At 36.3% G+C, this 15,668-nt stretch overlaps 1 protein-coding gene across 2 annotated transcripts in view; it reads right to left on the bottom strand.

Moving 5' to 3' along the window:
• AGTPBP1 (ATP/GTP binding carboxypeptidase 1) overlaps nt 1-15,668 on the bottom strand; it is a 190,880-nt gene that overhangs the window by 143,817 nt on the left and 31,395 nt on the right. For both annotated transcript variants that reach the window (XM_069575809.1, XM_069575810.1), the window contains one exon: nt 6,689-6,813. In XM_069575809.1, coding sequence (XP_069431910.1) covers nt 6,689-6,813 — 125 coding nt within the window. The remainder of the gene's footprint in view (nt 1-6,688; nt 6,814-15,668) is intronic.

The raw sequence follows: 15,668 nt of genomic DNA, 5'->3' as shown, positions 1-15,668 counted from the left end.
TTTCAGCTTTAGCATCATTCCTTCCAAAGAACACCCAGGACTGATCTCCTTTAGAATGGACTGGTTAGATAATGTATAAAACATATAATCAATGTCTCCACTGGCCCAGTAAATACTCTAAATTGGTTCTTAAATGTTCCTTCCACTGATGTTGCTAGCTCTACTCTGTGTGTACTTTTGGATTTCAGTTTACAAGACCTTCCCTGCATTTCATCACAGCTTCTATCATGGACTAAGTGAATCCCTGTCAATACATCTAAAATCTTAAGATCAATATAATAAGACAGGTACCAGAACCAGAGGTGAAGTAGGAACAATAAAGGCAAGCCTCCTTATTATCTTTATGACAAAAACCAGAAATTCATGAAAACAGAAGCCTACCACCATTTTGAAGTGGTTTCATTAAATTAATACTATTTTTTAATTCTGACTTCAATTTTTAAAAAAATACAACACTGTAAATCAATTGTACCTCAATAAAAAAGTTTTTTTTTAATTTGAAGCACATAGAAATAAGACTGATGAAGAACAATTCATGACTCAGATGATCCCCTTCATCACAATAAATAGAAAAAAATCAATATAAATTATTTCTATTGTTTAAAGATTTCTAAATTTCTCCACAATTCTTTTCCTTTAATTAAAAAAGGGGGAAAGGGAGCTTAGAGGCCAATATTTAGGAAAAGAGATACACTTCAAATGTATTTCTATATATTTTACACAAATTTTAAAGGTCACACTCTATGTAGAGTTAAAATAACACTGATTATACTCCTCATGTGTACAATATATCCTTGTAGCCTAGCTTACATCAAATACTTTCTACCTCTCATTCCCCACCACTTAACTGCACCTCCCTCCCCACTAATAATCACTAGTTTGTTCTCTATATCTGTGTAATTGCTTCTTTGTTATATCCCCATTTGTTATACTTTTTAGATTCCACATTTAAGTGATATCATACAGTACTTGTCTTTCTCTGTCGGACTTCTTTCTCTTAGAGTAATGCCACCAAGTCCACCCATGTTGCTGTGCAAATGGCAAATATTGTTCTTTTTATGGCTGAGTAGTATTCCATTTTGCACCTGTGTGTGTGTGTGTGTATCATATCTTCTCATCCATTCATCTGTTGATAGTTAAGTTACTTCCATATATTGGCGACTGTAAATAATGCTGATATGAATACTGGGGTGTAAATATATATCTTCTAAAATTAGTATTTGGGGGTTTTTTGGAATATACTCAGGGGTGGAATTTCTGGATCAAATGGTAGTTTTATCATTAGTTTTTTGAGAAACCTCCATACTGTTTTCCACAGTGGTTGTACCAATTTACATTCCTACCAACAGTGTACAAGGGTTTTTTCCTCCACTTCCTCACCAACATTTGTTATTTGTATTCCTTTTATTGACAGCCATTCTGACAGGTGTGAGGTGAAATCCCATCGGGGTTTTTATTTGCATTTCCCTGAGGATTGGTGACACTGTACATTTCTAAAAATGTGCCTATATTCCCTAGATTGTCCATTTTATTGCTATATAGTTGTTCACAGTAGTCTCTTGTGATCATATCTATTTCTGTGGTATCAGCTATAATGTCCTTTTCATTTCTGATTTTATCATTTTGAGCACCCTCTTTTTTTAATGTATCTGGCTATAGGCTTATCAATTTTATCTTTTCAAAAAACCAGCTCTTAGTTTCACTGACTTTTCTATTTTTTCGGTCTTATATCATTTATTTCTGCTCTGATCTTTATGATTTCTTTCCTTCTAGTAACTCTGGGGGTTTTTTGTTCTTTTTTTCCCCCCACTTCCCTTTGGTGTAAGGCTGGATTGCTTATTTGAGACTCTTGTCTCCTGAGGTCAGCTTGTATCACTATAGACGTGCCTGCGAGAACTGCTTTTACTGCATCCTATGAATCTCAGACTATTATTTTCATTTTACTTGTTTCCAGGTATTTTATGATTTTCTTTGATTTCTTCAATGGTCCATTTCTTGTTTAGTAACATCTGTTTGCTGCTGCTAAGTTGCTTCAGTCATGTCCGACTTTGTGCAACCCCAAAGACGGCAGCTCACCAGGCTCCCCCATCCCTGGGATTCTCCAGGCAAGAACACTGGAGTAGGTTGCCATTTCCTTCTCCAGTGCATGAAAGTGAAAAGTGAAAGTGAAGTCACTCAATCGTGTCCAACTCTTAGCGACCCCATGGACTGCAGCCCACCAGGCTCCTCCGTCCACGGGATTTTCCAGGCAAGAGTGCTGGAGTGGGGTGCCATTGCCTTCTCCATTTAGCTTCCACAAATTTGCGCTTTGCAGTTTTTTCCTTATAGTTGCTTTCCAGGCTCACAGTTTTGGGGTTAGAAAAGTACTTGATATGACTTCAATTTTCTTAAATTTCCCCAAGCTTATTTTGTGGCCTAGCATACAGTCTATCCTGGAGAATGTTTCATATGCACTTGAAAAGAATGTGTACTTTGCTGCTTTCAGAGAGAATGTATACATATAGTTTATTTGGTTTAATGTGTCATTTAAGGCCAGTGTTTCCTTGCTGATTTTCTGTCTGGATGATATGTCCATTGATGTAAGTGGGGTGGGGTGTTAAAGGCCCCTACTACTATTGTATTACTGTCTAGTTCTCCCTTTGCGCCTATTCTCCCTTTATACCTTTAATATTTGCTGCACGCATATAGGTGCTCCTACATTAGGTGCATATTTATTTACAATTGAGTTGACCCCTTGATCATCATGTTAAGTCCTTTTCTGTCTTTAAAGTCTACTTTTTCTGATTTATTTTTTATTTATTTGATTTATTTTATTTTGTCTGATACAAATATTGCTACCCCAGTTTTCTTTTGATTTATATTTGCATGTAATACTTTTTACTGCAGAAGAAATGTTTAAAGCTAACAGAGGCTTAATTCATGAGGCTTAATGAAAGAAGTTGCCTCTATAACATAAAAGTGTGAAGTAAAGCAGCAAGTGCTGATGTAGCAGCTGCAGTGAGTTGGCTACATGAAACAATTGACTTTCAACATAAACAAAATATACTTATATAGGAGAAAGAAGCTATCCAGGGCTTTCATACCTAGGAAGGAAAAGTCAATGCCTGACTTTAAAGCTTCTCTTATTAGAAACTAATGCCATCTTGTGACTTGAAGATGAAACCAATGTTCATTTACAATTCCAAAAACCCTAGGGCCCTTAAGAATTAAGCTCAATCTTCTCTGCCTGTACTGTATCAATGGAACAATGATGCCTGAATGAGAGTACATGGTCTCCAACAAAGTTTACTGACTATTTTAAAACCCACTGTTGAGACTTACTACTCAAAAAAACGAAAAGATTTTTTTCAAAATGGGACTGCTCATTGACAATGCACCTTCTCACTCCACAAGATTAGTGTTGTTTTCATGCCTGCTAACACAACATCCACTCTACAATCCATGGATCAAGGAATAATTTTGCCTTTCAAGTCTTCCTATTTAAGAAATATATTTCATAAGACTGTAGCTGTCATAGGTAGTGATTCCTGTGATGGATCTAGGCAAAGTCAGTTAAAAACCTTCTAGAAAGAATTCATTCTAGATGCCATTAAGAACATTTGTGATTCATTAGAAGAGGTCAAAACATCAACATACACAGAAGTTTGGAAGAAGTTGATTTCAACCTTCATGGATGACTTTGAGGGGTTCAAGGCTTCAGAGGAGGAAGTAACTGCAGATGTGGTAGAAACAGCAAGAGAACTAGAATTAAAAGTGGAGCCTGAAGATATGATCTGCAGAATTGCTGCATTCTCATGATAAAATGTTAACAGATGACGAGCGTTCTTACAGATAAGCAAAGAAAGTGGTTTCTTGAGATGGAATCAATTCCTGGTGAAGACTGAAGTGGCAACAAAGGATTTAGAATACTAGGAAAACTTAGTTGATAAAGGAGCGGCATATTGAGATAAAATCCAATTTTAAAAGAAGTTCTGCTGCAGGTAAAATGCTATCAAACAGCACTGCATGCAGCAGTGAAAAAGTGTGAAAGAGTGTGTGTAGCTCATTTCACTGTCTTATTTTAAGAAACTGCTACAGCCATACCAGCCTTCAACAACTACTACCTTGATCAATCAGCAGCCTATTATGAATATAGAGGGAAGACACTCTAAGAGCAAAAAGGTTATGACTCACTGAGGGCTTACATTTTTCAGCAATAAAGTATTTCTAATTAAAGTATGTACATTTTTTACACATATGTTATTGCACACTTCATAGACTAAAGCACAGTGTAAACACAACTTTTATATGCACTAGGAACCAAAAACTTCGCTTGACTCACCCTATTGCGATGTTTGTTTTATTGCAGTAGTATGAAATCAAACATGCAGCATCTCTGAGGACTCTCTGTACTTACACATATGAGCCATATAATATATCATAAATAATTAATTACTGATAATAGTTGTATAATGTAGTTATACAGTCCCACAGTTTGGCTATATCAAAATTAATTCAACCATTTTCTCACTGTTGGATATTTCAGGTGATTTCTTGAACTCTGATTTTATATACACACTGAAACATCTCCAAATAGTCTTTTTATAATATGATTTTTATTTCACTCAGGTTTCTGAGAGTGAAGTGTTAAATAAAACAGCAAGTGCACTTTAAATCTTAATAACATTGCCAGATTATTTTCTCCAAAGCTTATAATAATCATTACACCACCTACAGTGTATGAGAATACCCTATTTTCCATGCCTTCAACAGTACTGGATATTGTCATTCTCTAATTCCTGCCAAAGTAATTAACGAGAAATAACTTCATTGTTTTCATTAGTAATTCCTGACTTCTAATATATGTTTATTGGCTATTTGTATTTCTTCTTCTTTGAGCCATAAACTCCTAATCATTCTCTCTAAAATGGATAGATGACAGGACAATCTTTCACTACTAATTTATACTTTGTCAACTCTAAACAGAGTCATTGGATTACATAACCTCAGGGGACAGTATTCAAGGGCTGGCTCTCCCACTGGTGGGTGGCAGGGTGAGGAAAAGGACAATGTATGGTAGTCGTATGACTAGGTGAATTTTTAGTGATGGTGTTGGGGTAGGGGCTTCTAGAATGTGATGGGAAGAATCTACAGTCATGAGAGCAGTTAAACATAAGTATCTATAGGTTTAAAAAAATTGTCTTCTCTTGGTTTTTGTTGAGGTGCTTTGTTTTGTTGTAAGGAGTTATTTCATATGAGAGACAGTGAATATACTGGGTATATCTATCTTTGCACTAATACAGTGACTATCCTTACACATTTAACTTAGTTGATAAGCACAATATTTACAAAGGCTAGAATCCAGTATAGCAACTTTCTAAATTAAAAGATTTTGCTAGAAACAAATGCAAAGATCTCTCCTAGGTTTGGGGATGCTGTCAAATATTCCTTAAATGGGCTACATAGGAATAAGTTACCAAAATAAAATAAGGGCCTATGATCATGAAGGTAGGTTAATAAATACCAGCTTCCTGAACATAGTAAATGCTTGCTGAACATCTTACTTCAATTATCTATACCTCTAGAATAATGCAGTAATAAAAAACCAATAAACTAAAATAATTGTGAATTGTCTGGATCTTAATTTTAACAGAATGCTTTCAATGTGCCACTGTCAAATATTAAGGCAGCTGTTGATTTATCCTTATTTAGAAAAAGAAAATTCAAGGTGTTTTTTTCCTTTTTAAATCAAGCACAGATTTTGGAATCCTAAATTTCTTAAATTTAAAACAATTTAAGAAAATCTTAAAAAATCTTAAATTTTTTTTAGCTCCTATTGAGATAATTACATGGGTTTTTATAGGACCTGTACAAATAATGTTATATTGAAATATTTACTCATAATTAGACTTGATTTACTAATGTTTTATTTGGGATTTTTCAAATTAATGTTTCTTAGTGCAAAGTTAATACTTTTCTTCTCTTATACTCTGTCAAGGTTTGATGCCCTATGGTTCAGTGGTGAAAAATCCACCTGCCAAGCAGGAGATGTAGGTTCAATCCCTGGAGAAGGAAATAGCAACCCACTGCAATATTCTTGCCTGGGAAATCCCATGGACAGAGAAGCCTGGCAGACTACAGTCCACGGGGTTGCAAAGAGTCAGACACGACTTAACAACAACAACAGTAGTACTAGCTTTATAAATTGGATAAATTATGCTTAATTACAGATATCATTTATTGAACACTTTTAACATCATTTTTACATACTTCTCATATAAATTTTATGCTAATTACATGATATTTCTTATCTCTATTTCAGAGTCAGTGCAAGTAAGTCCCACAGGTTCAAAACTTCCCTAAGGTCACCCAATCACTGAATGACAGCACTTGCATTTCAAAGCAGGGACAATACTAATAACTAGTATAATACCTGACATCTTTTTGTCAACATTCTACAAGCAGTATTGGAATTAGGTGCTGCCTGAAAAATGGGGAAAGGAGGACAATCATATATGAGTAAAATCATAATCATTTTTAGAAACAATGCTTTGAAAAACAATGTCTTCCATAGTTATTCAATTTTCAATTTCTTGAATCTATATAGAAAGTTCAAATTTTATATATATAAAATCATATCTTTCTCATTTTTAGCATCTACTTTTAAGCAATTAAGAAAGCATTTCAGAAACAAGAGATGAAAGCTTACCCTGACTCTGAGCCAGATGGAGAATTTTTGCTGTGACATATCTGGCAGTATCTGATTCTGCAGATTCAGTATTGATCTTCTCCAGCTGAGCCAGGAGCCCCACGATTCTAGAGTTATTGGCGAGGCTAAAAAGAATATTACTTTAAATTAGGGCACATTCTACATCAATTGTGAATTCCATACTATGAAGATCAGTTGTTAGAAACAAGCCAAAATCCTACCCTGCTAAAAGCGCAGAGCATGCACACATGCCACATATCCTTACTCTGTTTTAGAGCGTATGACAAACATTCAGCTGATTTAAGTGAGAAACGTTCTATTTCAAAAAACCACAAAGGTACATTCGACCCTGCCAAGCAATCTTCCGTCACATCTTGAAAGTTCACCTTTCCAGTTCACCCCCCACCCCGCCCCGACCCCAACCAAGCAGGCTTTTTACATATTCTATGCTCTCCTCAGACTCTAACCATCCCTTCTACCTGACTCCATTTTTCAGTTAGCACCCAACTTCACAACTATTATAAAGTCAAAGAAGAAAACACTTATCTTCACACAACCAGCACCTTAAACCTCTCTGACTCTCTTCCCACATTCTTTCCTTATTCTCATTCATTATACATTTGTACCATTTGACAGTACCATTCTAGATATTGTCAACAGTAAACGAAACAAACAAATTTTACTGCCCCTCAGAGTGAACATTCTAATGAGACAAAGTAAATACACAAATAACTATATAAATAGTATTAAGGTGATGGGAAGCACTATGGAGAAAAGCAGGTTGTGGGGATAGAAGGGGCAAGGAGGCAGATGGCTGCAATCTTGGAAAGCATAGTCAGGAAAAACCTCAAGAGGGCACTATTTAGGGAAAGGCCTGAAAGGAGTAAGATAATGAGCGGTGCAGATACCCACAGAAAGAGCTGTCACAATCATCAAATCACCAAGGCAGGACCATGCCTGCTGTGTTCAATTAAGAACAGCAGCAGACTTAGAGTTGGGGGTGATGCAGAAGACAGCACCATCATTCAGAGCCTTGTAGCCCCTGCAGATGTTGACTTTTTTCAACTAAATGAGATGGGAAGTTTTTGAGAAGAGTAATGTGCTCTGACTTGCTTTTCAAAGGCTTTCTTTCACTGGTATGTTGAGATACAAAGAACCATTCCTCCACTGCATTTCTAGTGTATTTGCTCCTTCCACTTCCTCTGATTCATCATTTAGCTCTCCCATGGAACCGCAACATACCCATCGGCACACAACACGATCTAGGAGCTCCCACCAATTAGCACCCCACTTCTCAGCTACTCCTTGAAGATGTCTGCATTTGCCCTCCCACATACTGCTCACTTGTTCAAAGTTTAGTTTCTAACACTGTGAGGTCTCCCCAAAACCTCCTGCAGTCACAGCTTTTCTTTTCATACTCACTGCTGTCCAAGTCAGCTCCTCTGTCTACACTTTCCTCTTTGGGCTTTAATGGCTCCACACACACCTGATTTTCATCCTATGGCCACTTCTTCTAGATCTCCTCTCCTGGCTCCTCCTCCCACAAAACCCTAGATGCTGAAGACCCCCCAGAGCTCTATACTCAGCCCTCTTCTCCTCACTCTCCCTACTCTACTGCCCCAAGCAACCTCATGCAACCCCACAGCTGCAAAATCAATACACTGCCCAGCTCCTACATTTAATTCCAGCCTCAACCTACTCCTCTTCAATTGTAACTTTCCCAAACTCATATAAACCATCAGTTGCTCAAGACAAAAATCCAGATTCCCTTTCCCACACTCAACTCATTATCAGCTCTATCTCTAAACATCTCAAATCCATCCACTTCTCCCCATATATAATCATTTATCTGGAAAACAAAGGTCTACTATCATGACTGCTACTTAAAAAATTTCATGATAAAATTAGTGGTGATATTAATAAAAATAATTTTTAGAAACTGTGTAATAAAGTGTATCAATATTCAGATATCTGCATAATTTATATGCAGAGTACATCATGAAAAATGCCAGGCTAGATGAATCACAAGTTTCAATGAAGACTACTGGGAGAAATATCAACAACCTCAGATGTGCAGATGATACCATTCTAACGGCAAAAAGTGAAGAGGAACTGAAGAGTATCCTGATGAGGGTGAAAGAGGAGAGTGAAAAAGCTAGCTTGAAACTCAACATTCAAAAACCTAAGATCATAGCATCCAGTTCCATTCAATTCAATTCAGTTCAGTTCAGTCACTCAGTCATGTCCGACTCTTTGTGACCCCATGAATCACAGCACGCCAGGCCTCCCTGTCCATCACCATCTCCCGGAGTTCACTCAGACTTAAGTCCATCGAGTCAGTGATGCCATCCAGCCATCTCATCCTCTGTCGTCCCCTTCTCCTCCTGCCCCCAATCCCTCTCAGCATAAGAGTCTTTTCCTTCAGACTGATCTCCTTCAGAAAGAACTGGTTGGATCTCCTTGTAGTCCAAGGGACTCTTACTTCATGGCAAATAGAAGGGGAAAAAGTAGAAGTGGTGACAGATTTTACTGGGTTCCAAAAATCACTGTAGATGGTGATTGCAGCCATGAAATTAAAAGATGCTTGCTCGCACAAGGAAAGCTATGACAAAACTAAATAGCGTATTAAATAGCAAAGACATCACTTTGCCAACAAAGGTCAAAGCTTCTCATGTACTGATGTGAAATTTGGACCATTAAGAAGGCTGCGCACTGAAGAACTGATGCCTTCAAGTTATGGTGCTGGAGAAGGCTCTTGAGAGTCCCTTACTGCAAGGAGATCAAATCAATTAATCCTAAAGGAAATCAACCCTGAATAGTCATTGGAAAGACTGATACTAAAGCTGAAGCTCCAACACTTTGGCCACCTGATATGAAGAGCCAACTCACTGGAAAAGACCCTGATCCTGGGAAAGACAAAGGCAAAAGGAGAAGAGAGCAGCAGAGGATGTCCACTGACCACTGACTCAATGTACACGAGTTTGAGCAAACTCCGGAAGACAGTGAAGGACAGGAAAGCCTGGCATGCTGCAGTCCATGGGGTCGCAGAGTCGGACATGACTGAGCACAACAACATATATAATACGTATACTGACATATATGACACACTGAACTCAGAAGCAGACAAGAGAATCCAGCTGTCTTCTGATCAGCCAGACATTAAAGAAATGTGCAAAAATTGAATAGAACATTCCACTTTCTGGATTTCCCTGGCAATTCAGTAGTTAAAGACACCAGGATTTCAAGCCTGGGACAAGAATTCAATCCCTAGCAGGGAAACTAAGATCCCACAGGCTGTGTAGCATGACCAAAAAATTAAAATTAAAAAAACTGAAAAAAAATAGTATTTTAAATGCCATCTTATAACTATTTTGACAACTTATTTTAGTAAAAATATTATTACATACAATAATAATGTTGTTATAATGTAACTGGATTATTTCAATGAAATAATTTCTCAATTTTAATTTATCATATGGTAGTATTACTATATTACATATAATTATATTGATATATCATAATATAAATGGCAATATCGATATTATATATACAATATGGTAAATATCAATACATCAAGTAACCTACATCAACAAAAGCTTTTTGGAGTCTCCATTAATTTAAGAGCACAAGGGGGTTCTTAGCCAAAGTTTGAGAACTCTTGTTCCAAACTTCTCTTGTACATTTTGTGCTCAGATCTAGTCTGAACACTAGAGAGGAAATACATCTTTAAAAACAATTCTGTCAACGTATGGCAAAACCAATGCAGTAGTGTAAAGTAAAATAAAGTAAAAATAAAAATTTAAAAAAAAAACAATTCTGTAACTTAGATGTAAGGGAAATTTGCATTATGGAAATCAGAATTCTGAAATTTAATAATTAGGGGATTTTTTTGTTTGTTTTCTCCAATAATATTTCTCTTGAAGGTCATCTGTTAGCATTTTTCAGTAGATAAAACATCTATTAAAAATATCCAAAAACATACGAAACACACTGATCATATCTTCTGTTCCATTTCAAAGTGAGAGGTTTTTTTTTTCAGTAACTCTTAAATTTTTAAATTAAATTACACTGCTACCAAAACAAAACAGCTTGCAATTAAGTGATTCTAAGAATCATTACAAATTACAGATGTATGCATGAATTTTTTGAAGGAAGGCAAACAAACAGAAATTAAGAACAACGTAATAAGCAAGCTGATTTTCCTATTTTTTACTTTTCTCACTGAGAACATAAAAACTGAACAAAATATTCCAAGCCACCTCCAACTCAGCTCTAAAAATGTTAAGACTGTTGACACTAATGTTGAGAGAACTGTAGGGTGAACACTAGAGGGCAGTTCTACCTATTGAATGATTTTTTGTTTTGGTTTAATAGGACTCTGTGACCCCACGGACTGTAGCCCACCAGGCTCTTCTGTCCACAGGATTTTCCAGGCAAGAGTACTGGATTGAGTTGCCATTTCCTTCTCCAGGGAATCTTCCTGACCCAGGGATTGAATCTGCATCTCCTTCTTGGCAGGCAGATTCTTTACCACTGAGTCAATGATTTTTAGACTTTGCCAAATCCAAGCGTAAAGGAGAAAAAACAAATTAAAAAGCTATACAGCTATTCAATGAACAATTTAAGCTACAATTTTTCAGCAAAGCAGAAAATCGTTAAATAAAAAGACTCAGATAAGAATTTATCTTCTCTCCCTTGGCCTATTTTTAGGTGAATCAAAATGAGACCAAAACCAACCTTGGGAAGTTACATTTATAACTGATAACGTTAATTACTTGAATAGTTAGAACATTAGGGAATTGAAAATACGACTGATGTGGAGTATATCAAGTCAAGTTAACTTTCCAATGTATATTTTAAAGACACTATCACAAATATTTGTTTCACTGTAGTGGTCTCCTACTGCTTTTTGATACTCTTGAGTTTACACACAGTCTTACAGCTATTTTCTTAAAAATATAAATTTTTTATATGTTACAAAAGTCTCAATGGTATATACATATTGTCCTGCAATAAATAATTTCCCAAGCAAGTGCAAGGGCTAAAGAAACTATCTTCACATTGCAAATAAATTTTATTACGTTCTCATAATAAAATGTAAATTGCATACAGGTAACACACATGTCTTCATAAATAAGCTATAAACATCTGACAGCAAAAAATTCATTAAAATATACCAAAGTTTTAAACTTAATCAGTAGTCTTAGTAAATAAGACTTAATTCAAACAATATGGTATTATTTCCAAAATATGCACATTATCTTTCAGAAATGGTTGTTCCTCATTTCTAACTCTTTAATTTTTATTTATTTTTACTACTTTTGCTTTAATCACGTTTTTATTGTTTCCAAATACTGAACACAAAACTTTATTTTTCTTTTTTGTTGAGCAAAGGACAATGAAAAATGGAAATTTCACTATCATTCCTTTGTAGAAATAGTTAAATAGTTAAGTATGTAAGATTAGAAAACGATATTCTTCTAACTGGAAGAGAACAATAACTATTTCTCTAACTACTTCTTCTATAATAATTAAATGCAGTAAGGCACAGGCATTAAGCTAGACATCCTGACCAACAGAACGACACTGAGTATAACAGATCTACACTTGTACAAACAACTGACTTTTGATACAGGTACAAAGGAACTCAGTGGAGAAAGGATATTCTTTCTAAAAATGGTGCTGAACAATCAGATATCCAAATGCCAAAAAAAAATGTGCTATCCACACCTCATACCATATAAAAATTAACCCAAATAGGAACACAGACCTAAATGTAAAATCTAAAACAATAAAAAACTGGAAGAAACATAAGAGAAAATATTGATAATATGGGTTATGCAAATATTTCTTAGATATAACTCTAACAGCATAACCCATAAAAGAACAAATAAACAAATGAAAATCACCTAAATTTAAAACTTCTGATCTTAGAAGACACTACATAGGAACGTCCCTGGTGGTCCAGCAGTTAACAACCCACCTTGCAATGCAGGAGACTCAGGATTGAACCCTGGACCAGGAACTAAGAACCCACATGCCTTGGAGCACTGAGCCCCACGTCACAACTAGAGAGTCATGGGACACAACGTGACACAAGAAAGATCCTGCATATGATGCAACCAAGACCTGATGCAGCCAAACAAATAAACAAGTATTAGAGAGAGAAAGATTGAGAAAGAGAGACGACCACCCACAGAATGGGAGAAAATATGAAGGAAAAAAAGTGCAACTGAAAGAAAATGCTTGCAATTCAAGTATCTGATAAACAACTTGAATCCATAATATTAAAAAAAAAAACCTAAAACTCAATTACTAAAACACTAAAATTTCAAAAATTGGAAGATTTGGAAAGAGACTTCACCAAATAAGATATGCTAAAAGATAACGCACCAAATAACTCATCAATTGATTTTCAATATCATCAGCCATTAGGGAAATGCAAATTAAAATCACAATGACATATCAATATACGCCTACGAGAATGGCTACAATTTTAAAAGAATGATCGTAAGAATTTAAAAAGAATGACCAAATTAAAAGATGCTTACTCCTTGGAAGAAAAGTTATGACCAACATAGATAGCATATTGAGAAGCAGAGATATTACTTTGCCAACAAAGGTCCATCTAGTCAAGGCTATGGTTTTTCCAGTAGTCATGTATGGATGTGAGAGTTGGACTGTGAAGAAAGCTGAGCACAGAAGAATTGATGCTTTTGAACTGTGGTGTTGGAGAAGACTCTTGAGAATCCCTTGGACTGCAAGGAGATCCAACCTGTCCATTCTGAAGGAGATCAGCCCTGGGATTTCTTTGGAAGGAATGATGCTAAAGATGAAGCTCCAGTACTTTGGCCACCTCATGCTAAGAGTTGACTCATTGGAAAAGACTCTGATGCTGGGAGGGATTGGGGGCAGGAGGAGAAGGGGACGACTGAGGATGAGATGGCATCACCGACTCAATGGATGTGATTCTGAGTGAACTCCGGGAGTTGGTGATGGACAGGGAGGCCTGGCGTGCTGCGATTTATGGGGTTGCAAATAGTCGGACACGACTGAGCGACTGAACTGAACTGAACTGAACAAGTGTTGGTGAGAATACAGAAGAACTAGACTTTTCATACACTGTTGGAGAGACTATAGGATGGTATTAATGTCTTTGTAAAACAGATCATTGTTAAGTTTCCTAAAAAGAAACACAGACCTACCATATGCTTCAGCCATTCCATTTCTAGGTAGTTAATGAACATGATAAATACATTCATTATTTTCACTGAGATAATGATTTAACCATTATACATAAACCAAAGTTATTAAACTATGTTTAGCTTCTTATAAGATGATTATATGTCAACGCTAAGTCGCTTCAGTCATGTCCGACTCTCTACAACCCCACAGACGGCAGCCCACCAGGCTCCCATGTCCCTGGGATTCTCCAGGCAAGAACACTGGAGTAGGTTGCCATTTCCTTCTCCAATGCATGAAAGTGAAAAGTGAAAGAGAAGTCGCTCAATAAAGCTGTTTAAAAATTCATAGGTGACCTTAATACGTACCGTTGGTGTAGTAGATAAGGCAGGAACTAAACAAGAGTGACTGGAGAGTGTGAAATGAGATGCAGATTGCATTTACAGGCTATTTAAAACTTTTGGCTTTTGAGGAAATCAGATAAATTGAGTAGTAACAGAACTGTACTGTACGGTGCTTGAGCTACCAGGGAAGCCCAGTAACAGAACAGTACAGTCTAAATATGGGAAAGCCCAGATTGGTTTAAATGATATGGAATGGAGGAATTAAAGATTCAACAGAGAAAAATACTAATGATTAAAAGACCAAGAAAAAAGACACATCCTTTGTAGCAAAAAGTAACAGGAGGGTAAGCAAAGGATAGAATCAAATAAAGGGGAGCAAGCAAATTTTGTACAAGAAATATGAGGACAATAAATTGTATTATCTCTAAGATTAGGTCAACTGCTGAGAATATGTACATATACACCTGACAATTTCAAATGCTTGAAAAGTATAAAACAGTCATTCCAAAATTTAGAATCAGAGTAGTTAAGATTGCTGGGCTCAGTTCAGGCTGATTATCAATAATCATTTTAGTAATATCTTCTAAGTTAATTCATCCTCCAGCATCATTCAGCCACTCAGTAAAGGTCTATTCAGGAAAAAGACTTTGTCAGGTATGTGTGATGAAAACATACAAAGTAAGGTAAAAGCATTTCAGGTATTTGCAAGACTGGAATGATAAACAATGGATCCTACACTGGTAAGAGAGGGGCTTCCCTGATAGCTCAGTTGGCAAAGAATCCACCTGCAATGCAGGAGATCCTGGTTTGATTCCTGGGTTGGGAAGATCCCCTGGAGAAGGGAACGGCTACTAACTTGAGTATTCTGGCCTGGAAAATTCCATGGACTGTATAGTCCATGGAGTTGCAAAGAATTGGACACAACTGAGCGACTTTCACTTGATAAGAGAGGAAGTGATGATGACTCAATAGATCAGAGCTAAGGATAAGGCAGAACTCTTGCAGTACAGACACTTGAACAAGAAAGCTGGAAAGATAAAAGTCTATGGATCTCAAAATTTAAGACTTCACTATATACTGGTTAAACCACTACACTGCATTTGTTCAGGTGTTCTCATCAGATTATAAGCCTCATGTAGAAAGAGAATAGGGCTCATTTTACTTCTTTAGAACGTGCTCAACACTCATTTTCTGCAAAGCACTGCATTAAGTGTTATGTTTCTTCCTACTCTCCCAGATTCAGCACTGAGTTAGGTACATAAACCTGTTTAATAGATACTTCATAGTTGAGAAAAAAATCTAAAGGGGGCAAAAAAATAAACAAAAAAGAGCATCCACAGAAGCATTTAAAGATAGAAAATATATAATAAATTTTCTATGGAAACGGATGTGCTTTGATCAAGTCTTACGTAAGGAAAAAAATTCAGTAGCCATACAATATACAAAATGTTATG

The sequence above is a fragment of the Ovis canadensis genome, chromosome 2, assembly GCF_042477335.2.
Source record: "Ovis canadensis isolate MfBH-ARS-UI-01 breed Bighorn chromosome 2, ARS-UI_OviCan_v2, whole genome shotgun sequence".
NCBI classification, from domain to species: Eukaryota; Metazoa; Chordata; class Mammalia; order Artiodactyla; family Bovidae; genus Ovis; species Ovis canadensis.
This window is presented reverse-complemented; position numbering and strand designations above follow the sequence as displayed.